The sequence below is a fragment of the Myotis nattereri genome, assembly GCF_964212035.1.
Source record: "Myotis nattereri genome assembly, chromosome: 7".
NCBI classification, from domain to species: Eukaryota; Metazoa; Chordata; class Mammalia; order Chiroptera; family Vespertilionidae; genus Myotis; species Myotis nattereri.
Window position 1 is genome coordinate 54108653 of NC_138082.1, and position 24572 is coordinate 54133224.

The 24572-nt window shown below is 37.4% G+C and overlaps 1 protein-coding gene across 2 annotated transcripts in view; it reads right to left on the reverse strand.

Annotated features, from left to right (window-relative positions):
* Window positions 1–24572, reverse strand: part of PSMD14 (proteasome 26S subunit, non-ATPase 14) — an 84484-nt gene that overhangs the window by 55974 nt on the left and 3938 nt on the right. Inside the window, exons 2-3 of one of the 2 annotated variants that reach the window (XM_081095921.1) lie at window positions 20370–20495; window positions 17125–17176 (exon numbers count right to left, since the gene is read on the reverse strand). In XM_081095921.1, the coding sequence (XP_080952047.1) occupies window positions 17125–17172 (48 nt within the window). In that variant the 5' untranslated portion in view covers window positions 17173–17176; window positions 20370–20495. The remainder of the gene's footprint in view (window positions 1–17124; window positions 17177–20369; window positions 20496–24572) is intronic. The other variant, XM_081095922.1, reaches the window with a different exon arrangement.

The window sequence follows — 24572 nt, forward strand, 5'->3', positions numbered from 1 at the left end:
TTAGGAGATGGTCAGCCCTGGGAGGTAAAAGAGCCTGGGGATGAGGCTAATATATGGAAATCTACTCTGAAAGAAAAATGAATAGGACAGGATCCCAAACCATTCTCTTTCTTGTACATTAACACCACATTTCCATGTACTCTTTTTGCACCATGGATCTCATCCATTGTTTGAATCCAGTCTAGCTCTAGAGCAGTGGTTCTCAACCTTCTGGCCCTTTAAATACAGTTCCTCATGTTGTGACCCAACCATAAAATTATTTTTGTTGCTACTTCATAACTGTAATGTTGCTACTGTTATGAATCGTAATGTAAATATCTGATATGCGACCCCTCTGAAAGGGTCGTTTGACCGCCAAAGGGGTCGTGACCCACAGTTTGAGAACCGCTGCTCTAGAGTTTTGCTTTTCATTGTTCCCCAATACACACTGCCTTTCACAGAGTTTAGGCAGGTCAGAGATCTGTGCCAGGGCAGCCACAAGGTCAAGCTGGTGTCCACAAAGTGATAAGGGCACAAATTTGTCCCACACAGACTGGTGACCAGGAAGCCTGCCCAAATTCCAGGAATCTAGGTTTGTGAGAAAACAAAAGCATGGCATAGTCCTTTCAGGTAGGAATGTCATTCAAGGCCTCCAATATCTAATCATATCCACAATCCTTCAAAGAAGCCAACTTACTAAAGAAAATGTCCTACAAAATATAAGACCACATAAGGAAGATGTGGCACAGTGAGAAAGAACATAAGACAATTATTTCCAGAAATTTTTATTTTCCAGTTATTAACAAATGTTAAAATACAATCATTTACCAATAAGTAACTTAAATCCTTTAAAATTTATAGGACAGATACTAAGTTCATTTCACACAAATGCTACATGTAGAAATCTCAACACTTATGTGGCCTTAGACTACATTTATTTAAAGGAGACATTTGAAAGAGAGTTTATATTAATGAGAAAGGGCAAAGAAACTTGCCAATGTGTGCCAGCTCTATGACCCATGAACAATGAGCATCACCTGTCTGTGCCAGTCACATCACCAAACATTACCATGAAGGCCATGAAAGAAGCTGTTAACACTCTGGTTTGATTCAGTACAGGCCAGGGCAGCAGACTAAGCAGAACTTTACATCAGTGGCAGGTCTCCCAAGTTCTCTTGATGCCACAGAATTCATAAGTGGGATCAGTATGTTCTAAAAAAACATGGTACTGCAAAAGGAAATAAAGGTTCCACAGCATCAAGCAGTGTAATACTTGAAACCCCATCATCAAAGTGACAGTTTTCAAGTGCCATTTATGATGCCCTAGTCTGGAAACATCCCAGCTAACCCATCTGATCAACAATTTCACAGATGGAAGCACTTGATGGCTAATTGGCAAGTCTATTATTCAAATAAAACAGCTCTCTGTACCTCTTCTTTCATTATAACAAGTCAAGGTACAACAAGATTGGTCATTCAAATTAGCTTAATATGAGAAGCCTCTTTCCCAAAATAATTTTTTAGTGAAAAATAAAACTCACCATAATTTGACAATTAGTTTAGAGCGCTCATCAGCTTCTGAATAGCAAGAAAAATGTTTTAAAAATTAAAAAGAGTAAGAAACGTAACCCTTCATTAAAAAGCTGTACTATTTGTATCCTCTACCTTTATCAGTAGTCAAGATATACATTATAATAGGGAATAAAATGAAATATTCACTCATTCCTTAAATATTCTTAAAATATGACCAAGTATTACATGTCAGAATAAAAAAAAACCCTGTCAAATATTATGTTTCCTAAAATTTAAAAAGCAAGTATCTTACTCTTCACCTACATGTAATAAAAATTTCTGGGCTATTTAAGGTTTTTTACTTTATGAAGCAAGTAGCCAGGGACAACACTATAGATTTATCCACCTAAAGAAATACTGTTGCTGAAACCGGTTTGGCTCAGTGGATAGAGCGTCGGCCTGCAGACTGAAAGGTCCCAGGTTCGATTCCGGTCAAGGGCATGTACCTGGGTTGCGGGCATATCCCCAGTGGGAGATGTGCGGGAGGCAGCTGATCGATGTTTCTCTCTCATCGATGTTTCTAACTCTCTATCTCTCTCCCTTCCTCTCTGTAAAAAATCAATAAAAAATATATTTAAAAAAAAAATACTGTTGATGCAAAAAAAGGTTTTGGCATCCAAAAGACTTATATTCCAACTCAAGCTCCACTTCTTGTTAGTTCTGGGACTTGACCCTATAATCCTATATAATAAAAGCCTAATAAGCAAATTGTCTCGACCAGGAGTTTGACAGAGTTTGACTCCTCACTATGACGTGCACTGATCACCAGGGGGTGGCGCGGAACATGGCAGGCGTCAGTGACGCAGTGTTGGTAATGGGTGGTAGTAGAGGCGCTGCCGGCCCTGATGGGCCCCAACGAGAGTGGGACTGCAGCAGGATGGTGGAGCAGGTGAGCGGGTGGTGCCAGGCCAATGTGGGTGCAAGCAGGGAACCAATCATCCCACAAACGGCGACCAGCAGCAGCAGCAGGGGGCAGGGCTGCTGCCCAACTTCCAGGTGCTGAGGGAGCCAGGCAGGGGGGGCCAGCCCCGAATGATCACCTCATATGCGGGATGGTGGAGGTGAGGGGCAGCGCTGACACTTCCATTACAGAGAAAGGGCAAATAGCAATATTAAAATATTTCTTCTAATTATTTTCCTTTCAATGTGCACGAATCCATGCACCAGGCCACTAGTATGGAAGTAATTATTCCTACTCACATAGGATTGTTGTGAAGACCAAATGAGAAGATTAAATACAGAGACCATCTCACATCAAAACATGGGAGGCACTCAGCATTAGTCCATCCCCTTCCCCACCTCATTTCTATAAATTCTAGAAGGGAATCCTGATACAACTGTCAAAATATGTGGGTTCTCTTTATGGATCCATACATTTGCTCCCGATCCCACTGACAATTACACTCCCTATTCAAATGATCTGGTTATCTCCCTATCATATCTAATAATAGACAAACATGGTAATTGACCATACCTTCGCTATGCCTCCCACTGGCTAATCAGCACAATATGCAAATTAACCAAAAACAATGATGGCGGCTAATTTGCATACTGCAGGCAGGGCCCAACAGCGTGAGTGCAAGCCGCCATCCAGGCCCCCGTTTGCAACCCCAGAAGCCGCCTGCCTGCCACCCATGATCGGATCCGATCCCGGGTCACAGGCCGGCCCCAGAAGCCCCAGATGCCGCCCTTGATGGATCTGATCCAGGGTCGCAGGCCGGCCCCGGAAGCCCCAGAAGCGACCTGCCTGCCGCCAGTGGTTAGATCCTATCCCAGGCCGCAGGCAGGCCCCAGAAGCCACAGAAGCCGCCTGCCTGCTGCCCGTGATGGATCCTGATATGGCAGTAACTCTATCAGTAAGCACTCTGAAAGTCAGTGGCATAAATGCACCAATTAAAAGACAGATTATGAGGGTGAATCAAAAACAAAACCCACTTTAAATATAAAGACACATATAGATTAAAAGTAAATGAGTTAAGCTGCAGCCTGTTTTTCTCAGTGGATAGAGCACTAGCCCGTGGACTGAAGGGTCCCAGGTTCGATTCCAGTCAAGGGCATGTATCTCAGTTGCTGGCTTGATCCCCAGTCCCTATCAGAGCATGTGCAGGAGGCAACCAATCAATGTGTCTCTCCCTTTCCCTTACTCTCTCTAAAATTCAATGGAAAAATATCCTTGGGTGAAGATTGACAAAAAGAAAAGTAAATGGATTAAGTAACATTAAAGAAATTATAAGAAAAAACATATTCCAAATTTTGTTAGTTGTATAATGGTTATGTTTAAATTATTAACACCTAAGAAATTGGGTGAAGGGTACATATAATATACTGTAGTATTTTATAGTTTTTTTACATGTATGAGATTATTTCAAATTAAAATATTAAAAAATTAAAAATAAAATATTAATTGAAATGTTTCTAAATTACATAAAAAAATCTCCTAATTGCTTCTAGCAAAATTTATTAAATTGTGCTAAAATATATAATAGTGCAGTTATAAGCACTTATCTGAAAAGAAAAATTTAAAGAAGTGAATTTAAAGAAGGGATTAGCCAAAGAAAATATATGCACAACCCATGAACACAGACAACAGTATGGTGATGGCCAGAGAGAAGTGGGGGGCAAGAGCTGGGTAGAGGGGACAAAGGGGGGGAAAGAGGGACATCCTATATAATAATAATAATAAAAGGCTAATATGCAAATTGACTGAAAGGCAGAATGACCAGTTGCTATGATGCACACTGGCCACCAGGGGGCAGACGCTCAATGCAGGAGCTGCCCCCTGGTGGTCAGTGCACTTCCATATGGGGAGTGACACTCAGCCAGAAGCTGGTTCATGGCTGGCCAGCACAGAGGTGGTGGCAGGAGCCTCTCCCACCTCCGTGACAGCACTAAGAATGTCCAACTAACAGTTTAGACCTGATCCCTTGGAGGCCTAAGCCTTTAGTCAGATATCCCCCGAGGGCTCCCTGGCTGCCAGAAGGATGTCTGACTGCAAGCTTAGGCCTGATCCCCCGGGGAGTGGGCCTAAGTTGACAGGTGGACATCCCCCAAGGGGTCCTGGACTGCAAATGGGTGCAGGCCGGGCTGAGGGACCCCCCCTCCCCCAGTGCACAAATTTTTGTGCACCGGGCCTCTAGTATTGCTATAATTACCAAGGAAACCACCAAGGAAGAACATTGTAGAAAGACTGAGCTATAAAATATTTGAAAAACTCATCCTATATAATAAAAGGCTAATATGCAAATCGACCAAACGGTGGAATGACCAGTTGCTATGACGTGCACTGACCACCAGGGGCAGATGCTCAACGCAGGAGCTTCCCCCTGGTGGTCAGTGTGCTCCCACAGGGGGAGTACCACTCAGCCAGAAGTCCTGAGCTGGGCTCACGGCTGGCGAGCACAGCGATCATGGCGGGAGTGCTAAGGATGTCTGACTGACAGCTCCCAGACTGTGAGAGGGCACAGTCTGTGCTGAGGGACCCTCCCCCTCCAGGGGCCCTTCCCCTCCCTCCCTTGCATGAATTTTGTGCACCAGGCCTCTAGTTTAGTTATAAAATAGAAATTAGAAGCCAGAACCTACAAATGGAAAGGAAATAATAGCCAAAAACTGTGCAACGAGGTGTAAACTAATGTAAAATCAAAATTAATTCCTCACAGTTACAAAGCTAGATAAAGGTAACAAAAAATGTATTCTATTAGGTAATGAAATAAGTATTTTCCTGTGAAATTAAAACAAACAAACAAAAAAGCACCTTTATGCCTTAGCCGATTTGGCTCAGTGGATAGAGTGTCGGCCTGCAAACCAAAGAGTCCCGGGTTCAATTCTAGTCAAGGGCATATATCTTGGTTGCAGGCTCCTCCCTGGCCCAGACCCTAGGTCAGGGCTTGTGCAGGAGGGAAACCAATCGGTGTGTTTCTCTCACACTGACATTTCTCTGTCTTTCCCTCCCTCCATTCTCCCTAAAAATCAGTGGCAAAATATCCTCGGATGAGGATTAATAACTACAAAGAAAAGCACCTTTTCTATAAAACAGAAAGGGGTGCTTTTCTAAAACTAGGTTTATCTACTTTTGATAAGCATCTTGCTTTCAATTACTCAGGCTCTAGTGTTTACAACACTAGGAAATAAAGAACCAATTAACACAGGCTATCACAGGTAGGTAAGAATGTAATTGAATAAAAAGAGGGACATGTATACAAAATGAATAAGGATAGAGTATAGCTATCATAATTATTAATTTACTCTTTATTGTCCCTAAGCCTTCCCATTGTGCCCAACACATGGTATTTAGTCTCCTGGAGGGAAGAGCCTGTGAAATCACTGGGAACATTTGAAAAGCAGTACTGGGAGCCTGTCCAGTGGAGACCATTGCTCTCTCTGGTGGCATACTTCCAGTGCACCCAACCCAGATAACATCCCACAAAAGACCACTTCGAATGTGTCTTGTGGGAGAGAACACTGGTCATGTCTGCCCAGATTTTAAATGAGTATGATATCTAGAGAACTGTCCAAATGACAATATGAACTGAAAAATTCAAGTTATATCACACAAGTTTAAGACAGGAAACCAAAGATCAATGTACCAAATGAGCAATGTAACCAGTAAATCAAAGATGTAAAACAATGCTGAGGACAGGAAAAGAAAAGATATAGATTGAATTTTTATGATCATAACATCCCCATACATTTGGGATATTGAGATTCTATTGCAATATCTTTGTGTCCTATATTAGAGGTATCTTCCCATTTCTCATCTCATATATCCTTTCTATCGAAAAATGGTATCAAATATCATAGCTCCATCATATCCTTGATTTCAAATTTAAAATTTTTACATTCTTCAAACTTTTCAGTTTTCCTCATAATTTTGATTTTCTATTTCATCAGACTGGGATTAATTTTGGAAGACAATTTCACTGTAATTGAAAATACATCACTGCTCTCCTTATTTGCTAAAGAACTCAAAATCATTTAGGGTAATTTCATATCAAAATAGAAATTTAACATTGACAATGTCAAACACCTTTCCCCTTGAAAGACCAGTCACAACTAGAATGATCAAACAAAATGACACAGATTAACTAGAATACACCCACTATAAATTTGTTCCCCTTTGACTTAATTGAGAACTCTCAAGAGTTGATTTGAGACCAACAGTTGATTTCATGGGGTTTAATATCTATCTAAAAGAATAATGCTGCAATGACAACTAGAAAGAGTATGCTCTAATTAGCTTGCTTTTGATCTGACCTCTTTCTTAATTTTCTGTAGTAGAAACATAAATTCAACTGCATTAATAGAATGATTAGGAACTATACTTTCTAAAATAATAACTATTCTGTTTTAAATTATCACATTACAAAAGCAACAAATGAAAAAAACTTAAATATCTTGTATTTTTGCTTCGTTTCTAAAGCAAAATCACTATTTGTAGTTAAGCAAAGAAATAAAACTATTAAAATTTCTTGATCCTTCTCTACTCCTTAAAAAGAAAATGGCCAAATTAATCTACCAATGTTTGTAAATGTTCAGAGGATCACATCAGAATAGCTACTTAAAGAATCAAAAGGAAAAAATGGTAACCAAAGCATCCACATAAAATTGTCAATACAGATTGGCTACAGAGATCAAAGAACTCATAAAAAGCCTGCTCATTTTCACTCTACTGTGCCAATCCTATATAATAACAGCCTAATACGCAAATCAACTGAATGGTGGAACGACCAGTCCCTATGATGCGCACTGACCAGGAACTGCCTCCAGCCCGCAGGCCCCAGGCCAGCCAAGGCCGGTGCAGAGGGCCCTCCCTCCACCTGATAGGCCGCTGATCACCCTGCAGAGGGAGGTGACCAGCAGCTGTGGTGGGGGATGGGGCCAGTGAGCAGGCAGTGCCAGGCCGGGCAAGGCGGGTGCCAGTGGGTCGCCCCACAAATCGGCCCTGATCACTGGCCAGGCCTTGGGACCCTACCCATGCACGATCTTCGTGCATCAGGCCTCTAGTAGTAAATAAATAATTTTATTTCAAATGTGACAAGTGTAAAGACTAATTATACACATTAAATCATACCAGAATCTCTCTATCAAATAAATATACAATAAAAGCAGACACCATAATCAGTAATTTTAAGACAGCATTGTAGTAGTTTCTTGGCTATGCTTCTATTCTTGCCTTCCTACATAGTATCCAGAGTATGCAAGTTCTTTAAAAATGTAAGTCTGATAAGCATAACTCCTTGGCTTAAAAATCTCTAATGACTCCTCAACTCACTCAGAAGAGAACCTCTAAAAGGCCCTGCATGATCTAGTCTCTGCCAACCTCTTTAGTGTTATCCTCTTCAACTCCAAGACTGAAGGAAAATATGGAATGCCTAAGTAAAGTATGAGGAAAAGTAATGAACAATAAAATGAATTTCTGATTTTGTTTTACTTGGTGGCTTTTGTAAAAAGTACTAAAGGAAAATGTTATTTGAGATCATTTAATGTTACTCATAATGTTTTTGCTTTAGTTTATTAAAAATAGAGAATGATACATATAAAGTGGAAGTTCCTTTAGCCTCCCTCCTTTCTCATAAATTTGGTGTGGGTTATCTAGGCCTGTGCTATACAATATGGTAGCCACAGCTACATATGACTATACAAATTTACATAAAACTACAAATTCAGTTGTTCAGTCACACTGAGCACATCACATGGACTCAATAGCTACATGTGGCTATTAAACTTAAATTAATTAAAATTGAATAAAACTTAATGCTTAGTTCAATTGTTTCAGTCACATTTCTTTTATGTAAAATATATTTTTATTGATTTCAGAAAGGGAGAGGGAGAGATAGAAACATCAATGAGAAAGAATCATTGATTGGCTGCCTCCTACATGCCCGCTACTGGGGATTGAGCCCACAACATGGGCATGTGCCCTGACTTGGAACTGTGACCTCCTGGTTCATAGGTCGACGCTCAACCCCTAAGCAACACCAGCCAGGTGCTCCAGTCACATTTCAAGGGCTTAACAGCCATGTGTGGCTAGTGTTTACAACAAGCACGTCAAACTCAAAGGCTAACATGGGCCAAATAAACGAGGCATGCAGCCCGCGGGTCATGAGTTAGGCATGCTTGGCCTACCGTATTAACACATTGTATGCGAGAAACACATACAATTTTTATTGTGGTAGAATATACATAAGAGTTACCATTTAGTCAACAGTTTCACGTTGACTGGTAGTAGAGCGCGGGACACGTATTAATACGTTTTTTATAGACTAGCGGTAGAATGCAGGTAACGTATAAATACGTTTATTTTTATACTTTTTTATTGCTCTAAAGGGATGCTAACATGCAGATATACGAATTCCAAAGGACAAAATTTGGGTCTCTAACACATACAATGGTGAATTATGTATGTACTTCCAGGTATAACGGTAATCAATCTATTCAACTGCAAAAATGGCCCACGCCACCTGTTAGCGCGCGATAAAAACTACCCGCTAACAATGTGTTAAACAGTGCAGATACAGAACATTTCCATGCTTGTAGAAAGTTCTACTACAAAGTGATACTATAAACTTTATAATCCTTTCACTCAAGAGTTATATACACTTACAAAAGGTATTATTTTATGTTTTTTAATTGTTATTGCTTTCATATTGTTTATACTAGAGGCCCGGTGCACAAAATTCATGCAGAGGGTGTGGGGGGGAGTTCCCCCAGCTTGGCCTGTGCCCTCTCACAGTGCGGGAGCCCTGTGATCGATCGCCCCAAAGAGGTAGGCCCCACCCACCCATCTGGGGCTCCTCAATGAATTGCCCCCAAAAGGTAGGCCGGAGCCAGGAGTCCCAACTCTGTGCCGTGCGGGGCTGTGGAACCCCCAGGCCTGGTGGCGCGGAGTGGCCGCCGGACCCTGCCTCCACGCCGCACACGCAGCGTCAAGTCCCCACCCACCTGCGAGCACCCGCTGTGCACTCAGCCTCCTGGGGATGAATTGTGGGATTATGATGGTGTGAGGGCATCACGGCGTGAGGGCATGACAACCACCTAGGCTATTATTAGTATAGATAGCTCTAAAACCTCAATTTTTCCTCTTAATCCTATATAATAAAAGGCTAATATGCAAATTGTCCCCTCGGGAGTTCGACCGACCAGGAGTTTGACTGCTCACTATGACGTGCACTGACCACCAGGGGGTGGCGCAGAACAAAAGAAGGCCCCGGCTGGCAGCTGGGAGCTGGCAGCCGGGGAAGGAATGCCCCGGCCAGCAGCCAGAAGGCCCCGATCAGCCCTGATTGCTGGCCAGGCCTAGGGACCCACCCATGCACAAATTTCATGCACCAGGCCTCTAGTATGTTTATAATGTCTATTATACTTATTGATATATACAATCTAGTTAATTTTACCTCTTGCATAATATTCCATTATAACACATTTTGCCACAAATATTTAAGTATTTTACACTTTTGCAATAATGTTATAATGAATATCCTTAGACATGTCTACACATGTATAAAAGTTTCTCTAAAATGAATAAATTGAATTGCTGAGCCACAGAAATTAGGGCATTTTCAAGTTTACTAGAGACTGACAAATAGGTTTCCAAAGTGACTTTAACCATTTATACTCCACATATAGTATGTTCATTAAAAAAAAAAATAATTATATATATATATATATAGCCTCACCTGAGGATATTTTTTCCATTGATTTTTTAGAGAGAGGAAGGGGGGGGGGGGTAGAGACAGAGATAAACATTGATGTGAGAGAGACACATCGATTGGTTGCCTCCTGCATGAGCCCAAACCTGGGCCAGGGATGGACCCTGCAATGGAGGTATGCGCCCTTGGCTGGAATTGAACTCATGACTCTACCTACAGTCCTCGGGCCAACGCTCTAACCACTGAGCATTCAGCTAGGGCAACATATATTTAAGATCTTCCATTTGCCAGGTAATGTTCTAGGCACTGAGATATAATTTTCAACCAACTCTCACACCCCACACCAACCCATCCTCAAGAAAAAGGCTTACATGAAAATTTTTGCTTCCCCAAGTCTTCATTAACACTTAATACAACAGACTTTTGTCTTTAAAAAATCAAATACTTGTTTTAATTTTCATTTCCCTGATATACGGTGAAGTTGAGTATCTTTTCGTATGCTTGGCAATTTTTGCTCTACAAATTACCATTTCATGTTCTCTTTTCTATGAGGCTTTCTTTATTGTCTTCCTGAGTTATGGTTCTGCTAAATGTGCTGCAGATAAATGTGTTACAAATAACTTCTCTCCTTCTACAGCTTGTCTTTAAAGTTTGTTTCTCTTGCCTTTGTTGGGACAAGAGTCAGTAATGTACTGAGGTAGTCAATTCCCAATCTTCTCTTTCAAGTTATGCTTTCCTAATTTGAGGTCACAAGGACATAAAATTTTTTCCCAAAAAAATTGGGGGGGGGGGCTATCTATTCTGTGTATTTGACATGTTCACTCACTCTGAGTTTATGTTATCCTCATAAAAACAGCTAAGGTATATATTATTAATTTCATTTTAAGGATATGGTAATTTAATTTTTATTGTGGTAGAATATACATAAGAGTTACCATTTAGCCATTTTTATGTACAGTTCAGTGGCATTAAGTACATCCACAATTGTCATGAAACCAGAACCCCTATCCAGCTCCAGAAACTTTTCATTTCCCAAATTTAAACTCTGTACCCATTATACACTGACTCTTCACAACACTATGAGCTCCATCCCCTGGCAACCACCATTCGACGCTCTGTCTCTACAAATATGACTACTCTAGTAACTTGTATAAGTGTAATCATACAATATCTTGTCCTTTTGTGATGAGCTTATTTCACTTAGTATAATGTCTTCAAGGTTCATCCACGTTGTACCATATGTCAGAATTTCCTTCCTTTTAAAGGATGAATAATATTTTATAGTATGTATATAGCACATTCTGTTTTATTTGTTCACCCATCATCAGACACAAGCTGTTTCCACCTTTTGGCTACTGTGAATAATGCTACTATGAACACTGATGTACACACATCTAATTGAGTCCCTGTTTTCAATTCCCTGGGGCATAGATTCAGTAATGGAATTGCTGGATCATATGGTAATTCTATGTTTTCTACAGAGGTCACACAATTTTACATTCCTACCAGGAAATACACACGGATTCTATCCTCACCAATAGCTGTTTTTGGATTATTTGTGGATAATAGCCATCCTGATGGGTATGTCTTCCAAAATTACAAAGTTTGATTTTCACAGTTACGTATTCATTTGGTATACATTTTTGTATACAGAATAAGGTAAGAATCTAATATTACCCCCCACATAGAAAGCCCCTTGCTTCAGCATCATTTAATGAACAGGTCTCTCCTTCCCCACTAATTTTTAATACCAGTTCTAACACAAATTAATTTCCCCTATATGCAGACAACTATTTCTGGGCTTTCTATTTACTAGTAATTATACTGATCTACTTGGCTATCACTATATCAATATAACACTCTTTGAGTCATAAAGCATTAACATATCTTTTGATATTTGGTATAGCAAGTTTCATTTTCATTTCTAAGAATTTCTTTACTATTCTTGGATTGTTTTATCCTATATGGATTTTAGAATCAGTTTTATAATTCCAAGAAAATTCTAGTTGGCATTTTTATTGGAACTCCATTGAATATATGATTAATTGGAGGGAATTAGAATGTGATATTAAGATTCCTCATATATAAAAGTGATATTTCTTTATTCTAGCCATTTTCCATTGCTATGCTAAATTAATCCTTTCTATATAACACTAGACCAAATTCTAAAAGACAAATAACTGAAAGACTATTTCTCATCCAAGACCCATAACAGGAAACAAAAAATATGGTTATTATATACACAAAATCCATATACTGTATGGATTTGTAAGTTATAACAAATAAAATAGATCATATCCAATTGATTAAGTTACTTTTTTAAATCTAGCCACCTGAAATAATCCTTCAAAATGTAGTTTATACCTCACCACTTTCAGAAAGCCTTCTCTGATCACTCATCTACAGCATTTCCCCTTGTTTTTGCATCTGGAAATTATTGAAGTCAGTTTCAGAGAGCTACAAACCAATCACTTATAGGCAACATGGGCCTGCATATGTGCTTAGTTTGACCTACACCAGGTTGCTCAAAACAAAAACTGGACACCAAAAAAATTAGGACATTTCACACAAAAATCACCGGATTTCTGACATGCAGGTTATATGTCATTTTCCCTTAGGGACCAAGCGATGAGAGGTTCCATCTCCATGCTTCCTTGATTACCAGTGTAGGCAAATCTCACACTAATTCTTAAAGCTTCCACCTAAAAGTGACCTGTTAATTTCCAACTCATATTCCACTGGTCAAAGTAAAATCATGGTCAGGCTAACTTCAGAAATGATTTAAAAAGGTATAATCCTACAACGTGCCTGGAAGGTAAAAAGTCAGAAATATCTCCTATAATTAATGACATTGACTTCAGTTTCTTCCCTTCTACCTATTCTCCAAACTACCACTAGAAGCACAGACTGAATTATTTCACAACGCTGCTTAAAAAAACATGAAACTACAATGTTTAAAGGATAAAAAGTAAAACTGAGCTTTCATAATCTTCTCCAAAGTCTTTTACCACCTTCTTTTCCCATTATATCCCCTCACATTACCTAGCCTTTCTGAATATGTTTTAGCATATATTCCAAAATTTAGCTCAAACATCATCTCAGGCTCATTTTTCCCTTTTTCTGGAAAAAAATAAACCCTACATCCACTATATTTATAAAACCACATTATTTATAATAAGCAGTAGTACTCACTCAAAGTAGTTTATATGTGCCAGGCACTTAAAACATAACGGCCATGTATCTACTAGAATGTACGGTGCCTAGATTAAGTAAAGATCTTACTTGCCCTGGTAATTAATTCCCTATAGCATAACACCAGACACACAGATTCTCAAAACATTAGCCTCCAAACAAATTCAAATAAGACACGATGTAATGCCACGACATTTTACTTACGTTTCATTTACTTTTAAGCGTACTTTGACTGTTTCTAAAGCTAAACGGACCCAGACCTAAACTATCGCTTTTTGAGACTGAAGACTATGCTTTAGTTATGCACGGCTCTTGGGTTTTGTCTTCACTGCTTTTGGAAATAGTTTACTTACCAAGACCTAAGTTGGGGTAGTTATAAAGACAATCAGGTAGCCAAATTAGAGCAGTAAATGCTTTTAATACAATCCTCACTTCTTTTAGTAATTTCAAGTTTGTAAGCACTCTAGCAAAGTAAATTTAAAAACACATTTGAAATTTAAAGTGATTAGTTTACAAATTCTAATAATTCTAATAAAATATCTGTTTGCTTCTGCTTCAAACTAAGTTATACTGAAGTAGGAGACTGTGGACATATTTAGTCATTTTAGTCTACTACTGTCCGAATATTAGCATTTCTAAATGTAATATTAAAAAAAATAAAACTTCAAATGAACTTGTTTTGTAGGTATGGACACCATAATGAAGAACTAGGAAAAAAGCACCATAATAAAGCAAACAAAGAGAAAGTTTTAAGACATTGTGAACAGTGTGGAATATTGAAGTCTAGTTAAAAGAGAACTAAAAGTAGACAAATAGACTTGGCAATTTAAACAATTACAGTACAGTAATGGAGGCCAGAATATAATCTCAGGAAGAGTCAATGGAGGTAAGGAAGTAAAATATGTGACTATAAGCTATTATTCTCAGAAATTCTAGAAATAAATGGAAGAAAAGGTTTAATGGCAGGGTGCAGTGAAATTCTGTTGTTTCTTTTTGTTTTTTAATGTGCCTCAGGCATGAAACAGCTCTGGCCACTGACACAAGCATCAAGCTAGGATGAACTAAGGACTGTACATCTGCTTTGCCCTGACTGACATAAGAGCAACATCACCAATCAGGTGTCTCCTTGCCCATTGCAGGGGGTTGTTAAGTTTTGTTTATAGAATACAGGAGACTTAAATATCTTTGTAGGCAGAGAAGGGGGGATGGTCAATGGAGCAAGGTTTCAAGAAAGTGTAGGATCAGAGAATAAGCTAAAGGATCAGGCATGGAAAAGAGAAAGAATACTTCTATTCAGAGATAGGTAAGAATTCTTAGAATAGATGAAGAACTCTATTCTGCTCATTCCCATGTTTTAAAGGGGGCATCTGCAAACTTATCAGCAAGTTTTGTGGAAAACTATTATGAGGAAATTCTGCCTTTTCAATTAAATGGTAAGATAGTAACATTCTCTACTGGTCTCTGGAGGATAAAACAACTTATGTCTCCTTTTCTATTTTTATTGGCTGTTGTGTATTAGCAAATGGCAAGAGTGGCTATTATCAATCTAAATATCTTTGACTTCTTATTAAAAATAAACAATACATTTAATGTTTCATTCCTGTTCATTAAAAGACAATGCACTTAACATTTCATGTTGTAGAAGTAACATCGGAAGTATATGACAAATCAGTCTGGAACAAGCATGTCAAACTCAAAGGCTAACACGGGCCAAATAAATGAGACATGCGGCCCAGAGGCTGCAAGTTTGACATCCTTGGTCTAGAACAGCGGTTCTCAGCCTGTGGGTCACGACCCCTTTGGCAGTCGAACGACCCTTTCACAGGGGTCGCCTAAGACCATCCTGCATATCAGATATTTACATGATGATTCATAACAGTAGCAACATTACAGTTATGAAGTAGCAACAAAAATAATTTTATGGTTGGGTCACAACATGAGGAACTGTATTTAAAGGGCCAGAAGGTTGAGAACCACTGGTCTAGAACAAGAGTAAAATAAAATTTTATAGAAAAGTTTTCATCCTTTAATACCTTGTATTTGATAAAAGAGATATCACAGAAGTTAAGAACCCCCACAAATTATTCCCTTGAGAATTTGTCATCTAATTGGCCAGATGAAAAACATACATAAAATGACAGATTCTTAAGTAATATATTTTTTAGTTCAAATAAGAAAAAACTGAGGACCCAAGGGGTGAATAAATTATCACAAAGCAAAGAGAGGTTACTGAACCACAACTTAGTTTTCTTCCACTTACGGCAAAGGTTTGCAGTGGTCACTGAGATATAATGTAGCTCAATTTGTGGTCAGTAAAACCATTATTTCACATCCAATAATTTCACAGCACAGATACATAATTTACTGCATTTAATGCTCAAGAAAAGTTACTTTGGCATTTAAATTTGATACAACTTCCCTTAAGAATTCTACTAAGTCAACATTCTTACCTACAATTTGCAGGTGAATTTATAGTACCTACACACCACCTCAGCTCATTTCTGACAATTGTATATCTCAACATTGTTATTGTTAATTGCAGAATAAGTTAGGGAAATTCTAGAAGCTATATAGAATGTTTACAAAAGTATAGAAGCAGCTTTGGAAGGGTCAACTTCAGAGATGCTTAGGCCTGTTAAGAAAATGGATTATGTCTTACAAAATTGGAAGAATCATGAAGAAACAGGCTGATACTACAGAAACATGAGAATATTTAAAACTAACAAAAGTAAACAAAAAAGTAACTGAAGTCTATGCAAGGATGCAATATAGAATCGCAAAATGATCTCAATTGTCTAAAAAAGTCATAAACCGTGATAGATCTAATCAAATCATTGTTGAAAAAGTGCCTCTAAAACACTGAAAATTTCACGAAATTTCAAACACAAGTGTTTCTTACACAAAATAGACTGCTTTGTATGAAGGAAGACAAAGTCACTGATAGTGATATGGAAATGAGGTAAAGGGATACTAAAGGTGGGTTATAAAAATATTTCCCCAAAATAAAACAATCCATTATTTAAAAGGAAGGAACAACACATAGTCATCTCTCTTGCTAATAGAGGACTGAAAAGATAATTAGTGTAGAACTCAAGAGAGACAGAAATTTCTTCTTTAACTGAAAGTATATAGAATACCCTGAGATAGAAATCTATGAAGAGGTCATTTGTCCAACAGCATGGAACAAGACAAATGATAATAGTAAAACAACCGAAAATGCACTTAATTTTAATAAGAATGTAAAAAAAATCTGTACCAGATTTAAAGAAAAAAGAGGTTTTACTTATCAATTCATCCATGTTTCATAATCACTAACAAGAATTTGTCAGCCTTAAGATTATACAAATGTTCTAGAGATCAGTTTTCTGGATCTTACCAAGAGTATGCCATGTTTACTTTTTCATGTGTTACTTCTAATGACTACATTGCAAACCCGCAAACTAGATATTTTGAGTCCCTTTTTTACTAAAAGGAAAGTTTGATAATCTCACATATCCCCAAATTTTAAATCAAAGCAAAGAGAAAAAACTCTTATTACTAGGCAAAAATTAAATTAAGATAATAGAAAATGTTCTCCACGTTATTCAGTGTTGAAATACAGCAACCATATAAGGTAAGCTTCTTACCATAATGTTACCTATGAGGTGATTTTCTTGGGAGTGATTTCTTTCTCTGGATAACTAGAAAAAAGCTTGCAGTTTACACACAAAGAAATACTGAGAGTCTGTATACTAACCTGGCCCAGTCCAGGCATACCTCCTCCAAGTCTAAGAAGTCTGTCCATATTTCTAGAAAACAGAAACAAAGGAAAACGTTTCTAAGCACAAAAGTGTTTACGCAATTGCTATCTATATAATTCACCTTCAGTCACTCAGTATGTCAAAAATATTGGTGGTAATTACAACACAACATCAGACTTCCTGTTAATTAACACCACATATTAATTCAAGAAACTGTCTTCCATGCTAATTAACAGACCTTATTTTACTGCTTTGGTTTTGGGTTATCCCCAGTTTTAAAGACAAGCAATCCTAGCATAATTTCAAAACTTTGCTATCATTAAGTTAATTATATATTTTATTGTTATCTAATAAAGTACCTGAATAAGGAAAAAGTGCCTGAAATGCTTATATGTATGACTGAATTTCCTCCCATTTGTCCAGAGTGTACAAATAAAAATCCTCACTCTTAAAATTAAATTTTAACATCCTCATTAGTAAGTTCTGTGCTAATTAACTTACAGCTTGTCAGTTATCATCAAAACTACATGTGAAAGACATTGTGAGCAGATTATGGATCTCTGAATTAGCATCAAAGGCTTTTGAAAAATGAACTCATTATACTAACAGGAATATTAAAAGTAAACATTAATGCATTAAGATAGTGTTTTACAACCTACACAGATGTTTTGTGTTATTTCAGATATTGTGGAGATATGTCCTTTTTTTGCTAAGGATATTCAGCTGCTGTTCTTAACTCTAATAGAGAGGATTAACTTTGAAATATCAATCTGATTTGTTTTTTTATGTCTGGAATAACTACAGAAGACATTCTGATAAGCCTAGAAATTTCACACAAGAAACTGAAAGGAAAATAATAGCAAGGCCTCAACTATACAAAAAGGAGTAATCAAGTTATACAAATTCATATCCAGTACCACTAAATACTTAAAGATGAGAATAAAGCATTTTTTTCTACTTGCTAATATGCCTTACAATTTCTCTTCTTCCTATGCTTTAGAAAATGGTATTACTACAAATACAAGTAAAATGCTAACAGATTCGTTTAGTCATTTGTCCATATTATTTTCTAGTTAAAAATGCTACACAAATTGAAACGCAGTAAAGTACTTATGGCCCTGTGGCTCAGTTGGTTCCATGAACCGAGAGGTTGCTGGTTGATTCTGGGTCAGGGCACATACCCAGGTTGGGGGCTTGATCCCCAGTAGGGGGGGCTGCAGAAGGAAGACAATTCATGTTTCTCTCCCTCTCCCTTCTTCTCTCTCTAAAATCAATAAAATAAAATAATGTACTAATGATCATTACTTTTCGCTTAATCATGTTTGTTGAATCCTAACAATGTAATCATGAGAATCTCTATATATAAAAGGCTAATATGCAAAGTGTCCCCACGGGAGTTCGACCGGGAGACCAGGAGTTCTATCACTGGCTATGACATACACTGACCACCAGGGGGTGGCGCGGAACGAAGGAAGGCCCCAGCCGGCAGCCGGCAGCCAGAGAAGGGAGGCCCCAGCCAGCAGCTGGCAGCCAGCGAAGGAAAGCCCCAGCCAGCAGCCAGGAAAGGGAGGCCGCAGCCGACAGCCAGAAGGCCCCTATCGGCCCTGATTGCCAGCCAGGCCTAGGGACCTACCTGTGCACCAATTTCGTGCACTTGGCCTCTAGTATTTAATAATGTTAACACTGCAAACTTTATTCAAGTCCATATAAAGAACACTGAAAACTTTACTCAAGTCCACATATAGAAGAGCACACAAATGAGTAAACCATGGAATTTTCACAAAGTGACCACATTCGCATAACTACTACCTAGATCAGGTGTGGGGAACATCTGGCCCAAGGGCTATATAAGGGCCGAGAAATCATTTGGTCTGGCCCTGCCAAGGCATTAGGGATAAGTTAATTAAACGTTTAGCAGGCTAATTTTTAAGTTGATAATTTTGTCTGGCCCTCACATGATGTTACAAATATCCAAATGGCCCTTGGCAGAAAAAAGGTTCCCCACTCCTGACCTAGATGAAGGAACAGATCATTATCAGCATCTAAGAACACCTCTCATACCCCCTTCCCAGTCTCTACCACCCCACAAATTAGAATTCCAACTTCTAAAAGCATAGATTAGTTCTACTATTTATGAATTCTATAGAAATTAAATCATATACTTTAGTATCCAGCTTTCACTGCACAAGTCTGTGAGATTCACAACAAATAAACTCCTTTAAAAAAATGAAAAGGCACATATGAAAACTTGATAGCCCAGACAAATTTCTGCTTTACAACCTTAATTCATACTCCTAATGGCAACATTTACAAATAAACTCTCCATCAAATTCTCATTAAAATTCTTTAACTCAAATCTGGCATTCAATATATAGCATTTTTTAAAAGGCTATAGATAGGGGGGGAAAAACACCTATATATTTTAAATTATTAAAGACATTTCTCTAGAATATATTATCAAAGGAAAAACTTTTTTTTTTTGGACTATTTCAAGCTTACAAACTTAAATGCAAATGGAAAAAAAAGTAGTAACACACCTTCGTTGGGTGGTTCAGTTAGTTAAAGTGTCATTCCATATACCCAAAGGTTGTGAGTTCGATTCCCAGTCAGGACACATACTAGGTTTTGGGCTCAATCCCCAGGAGGCAACCAAGCGATGTTTCTCTCACATGGATATTTATCTTTCTCTCCCCCGCCCCCCTTTTCCTCTCTCAAACGTATCCTCGAGTGAGGATTTTAAAAAAACAAAACAAAACAAAACTAACAACATAGAGTATATTCTAGAAATTCCAGGCCAAAGTCGATTCCCAGCTGTGTTCAGTTTATCTATTCCCCATGTTGTTTCTGATGCCTTTACACAGACTCCAGATGCTGTGAATATACATGAGCAATGTGGGGAGCAGAGGGAAAGAAAATCTGGCAGGTCAAATTTGTGTTTTTAGCAAAAGTAGATGTCTCAGCAAACAGGAGATAATATTTAACAAACCAAAACATTTAAGATAAGATAATCAGATCTAACAAAATACCAACATTTGGAAATGAAAAATATTGATAAATGTTCTAAATCACACCACTATTTTTAAGTTTATAGAATGCAAATAAAAACAAAAATGCTTTCATGAGCCCTTAAATTTGGTTATCTGATTTATAATTTGTTATGTGTTAAAAATGATATATTTTCATAACACCCTATATTAATTCCTGAGAGAATATATAAGTAAAATACATTCTTAATTCTCACCTGGTCAGTAACTACAATTCCTGTGGTGCTAAGATTCAATTTGTTGACTTTGACAAGTTTCTTCTTAAGTCAAGCTATTGCTAATTCTGGCAGTTATGATTTTTTTGAAGTATTTTTTTCTCTCTCCTAAAAAAAAAAAAAAAAAAAAAGTAAATGAAATGATATAATTTTGAGAACTAAAAAGGAAAATATAACAAGCACTTTATAAGAAGCAAAATTAATTAAAAACAAAATAGAAATCAAAATTAAATTTTTAATTACCATTTCCAGAAGGTATAGAATGAAATATCATCCTGGGAAGCTAGATAGCATAGTGATTAATTCTATATCAAAATTTTGTTTCTAAGGATGTTTTTTAAAATTATATGTATTTTTTATAACTTTATTGTTGACACTATTACAGATGTCCCCATTCACCCCACCTCACCCACCTTTACCCAGCCCCCTTCCCCCTTCCCTCTCACCATCACCACACTGTTGTCTGTGTCCATGGATTATACATATATGTTCTTTGGCTAATCTCTTCACCTTCTTTTATCCATTTCCCCCCACGATTCCCCTCCCCTCTGAAAGCTGTTGGTCTGTTCCATGTATCCATGCCTCTGGTTTTATTTTGTTCATCAGTTTATTTTGTTCATTAGATTCTACATATAAATGTGATCATATTGTAATTATCTTTCTCTGACTAGCTTATTTCACTTAGCATAATAATCTCCAAGTCCATCCATAGTGTTGAAAAAGATGAGTTTCTTCTTTCTTTTTTTCAAAATGCATATTCCAGGGCCTTACCCCAGGCTCACTGCATCTTTTTCCCCCCAATATATTTTTATTTTTTAATTGTTGATAGTATTACAGATATCTCCCATCCCTCCCTCCTTTACCCCTCCTAGAATTTTGTGTTTTTTTTAAACCGTTCTAATTATATGTAAAAATTGACATTTTATGACTTTTAGTCTTTTGGGAAGTGTTTCAACAAACAAAGAGAAAATTTACTTATATTTTTAAGTAAAACAAAATTCATTTGATTGTGTAATTACCATATAGGTCCACTACAACATTATTACAAATCTATGATACATTATGGAATCATTATGTTATTTGTCCTATATCTTGAAATTTGCTGTTCATTATCCTAGAAATTAAGTTCATTTCTTAATTCATTATTCCCAATTATGCCAAAAAGACTAAAATAACATGAAAATGTAAGAATGACAACCATCATCCAAAATGAAGCAATCATGAAACACGTTACAGTTACTGCATCATCCTTTAGTTTTTATTGTGCTGTACAAAGCTTTGCTTCATCTTTCAAAAAAGATATAAAAGACTAGAGACATTATCTTTGTAGTCTTTTTTTAGTTTTCATTGAACACAATTAGAATTTTCCATATCCCACCCATAATGGCAAAAGGAGAATTGACAAAGAAACAAAGCTTCACAATTTTTAGGGAATCACAAGATGAATGTAAAGAAAGAAGTAACAGCATTCTTTTCTAAGACAATAAAACTGATGGTATAAGCCAGTGATGGGGGGCCTTTTGAGCTCAGCATGTCAGCATTTTGAAAAATCCTAACTTAACTCTGGTGCCATGTCATATATAGAAATTTTTTGATCTTTGCAACCATAGCAAAACAAAGACTTATATTTTTGATATTTATTTTATATATTTAAATGCCATTTAACAAAGAAAAATCAACCAAAAAAATGAGTTCGCGTGTCATAGGTTCGCCATCATGGTATAAGCCATGAGTTGGGGGAGGAGGGTCCTTTTGATAATCAGAGCCAAAAAGTTTTGTTGTAGGGGGCTGTCTTGTGTATTAGAGGATGTTCAACAGTACCCCTGACCTCAACCCACTAGATGTAATAGCACCTATCCGGTGGTGATAATAAAAAATGACTCCAGACATTGCCAAATGCACTCTGAAAAGGCAAAATCACTCCCAGTTACGAACCACTGACATAAACCAAATCTCAGCTCATGTATCTTCAGGTGACAATACCCTAGACCAGTGGTTGGCAAAGTCATTAGTCAACAGAGCCAAATATCAACAGTACAACAACTGAAATTTCTTTTGAGAGCCAAATTTTTTAAACTTAAACTATATAGGTAGGTATATTGTTATTAACTTAATTAGGGTACTCCTAAGGCTTAGGAAGAGCCACACTCAAGGGGCCAAAGAGCCGCGTGTGGCTCGCGAGCCGCAGTTTGCCGACCACGGCCCTAGATTCATTTTCTCAAACTTAAGAACCAATGAGTGCTGGAAACTGTTTGGGAGCTCTTCAAAAAATTCAACATAGAATTACCATATGACCCAGCAATTCCACATCCAAAGGCGTGAAAACAGGTATTCAAAAGTACATGTACATGCATATGTATAGCATTTCTATTCACAAAAGCCAAACAGTGGAAACAGCTCAAGTGTCAATCAAAGAAAAAAATAAACAAATTCTAGCACTGTATATATAAGCAAGGTATGGAATATTATTCAGCTATAAAAAGAAATGAAATACTGATACATATTACAATGTTGATGAAGCTCAAAACATTATGCTATGCGAAAGAAGCCATGGACAAAAGGTCACATGTTATATGATTCCATTTATATGAAATATTCAAAATATACAAATCCAGAGAGACAAATGGAGATTGGAGATTACCAGGGGCTTGGTGAAAGGAGTAAAATGGAGAAACTACTGCACAGGTTTAAAGTAACAGATTTTACTTTAAAATGATGGAAATGTTTTGAAACTAGGTAGGTGGTAGTTGCACAGCATTGTGAACGTACTATACGACACTGAATTAACTAACTGTTCACTTTAAAATGGTTAATTTTACATTATGTAAATTTCACCTCAATAAATTATTTCTTAAAAGGATAAATGAACAAACAACAATATTTCTAAGGAAAAAAAAAACAGAAATATGACATTTTCATCCAGTTAGGTACTCAACAAGGACTTTATCACATATTATTTTACAAGAACGTGTTTTGCTAACAAAATGTATAATATATTCTTTTACCTTTTTAAAAAATTTATTTTTGTATTGATTTCAGAGAGAAAGGAAAGAAGAAGTTAGAAACATCAATGATGGAGATAATCATTGATCAGCTCCTCCTGCACCCCCCTTATTGAGGATTGAGCCTGCAACCTGGGCATGTGCCCTAACCAGGAATCGAACTGTGACCTCCTGAGCTCTTTTACCTTTTATGACGTTGATACAGTTCATATGTGAACAAATGCTGAAGTGTAACACAAAAGGAAACAGATAATGTAGTAATGGAAATAAATTATTGGACTAACTCTAATTGGTGTTTATATATCTAAAAATAAAAATGTTTTCCAAGCAAAGATGATGACCATCCTCTCTTCCACAAAATTAAGAACTTCCAATGTCTGTTTTCAAAAGTACTGCAATTGGGAAGATGAAAATTTTTGGAGATAGGTGGTAGTGATGGCTGCACAACAAAGTGAATGTACTTAATGCCACTGAACTGTACACCTAAACACAGTTAAAATGGTAAACTTTAGGTTACGTATTTTTAACACACATACCAAGTACTGCAAGTACAAGAACTGAAGAAATCATAAGCTAGGGCCCATTTAGAGAGGTATTTAAAATGTGGAGCTGATCTTTACAAGATGGATATGGACCAGGTGGATGATGAGCAGTTAATTACATTCAAACGATGTTGTCCATTTCAGGTACATGTGCCTTCAAAACCAGGAAAATACGGAATAAAAATTTGTATTTTCTATGTTTAAACTTAACATTACTAAAATAGTTGTTTTTTTACTCTTTCTCTATTTTTACTTCTGTACATTATTCATGACTTAAAGGTGTAAAAAAATGTTAGAAGGTCCACTGGACCCAGACAGAAAATTGATTTATGAAGGCTAAAGGCTATGACTCTGTAGTCCAAATGCCAGGTCTAACACTTATTAGCTCTGTGTCCTTGGGTCAGTAACCTCTCTCAGTCTGTTTCCTCATCTGCAAAATGGAGATAATGATAGCATCCATCTCATAGAGTTGTTTTGAAGATTAAAGAAGACAATGGACATAACATTTAATATAATGTTTGGCACATAGTAAGTAAACCATGAATGCTAACTGCTATCATCAGCACTACTATCCTATGAGCATGCTACGTTCATCCAACACAGATGCTACTTCCCACATAGTGTGCCACATAGGGAGTTTT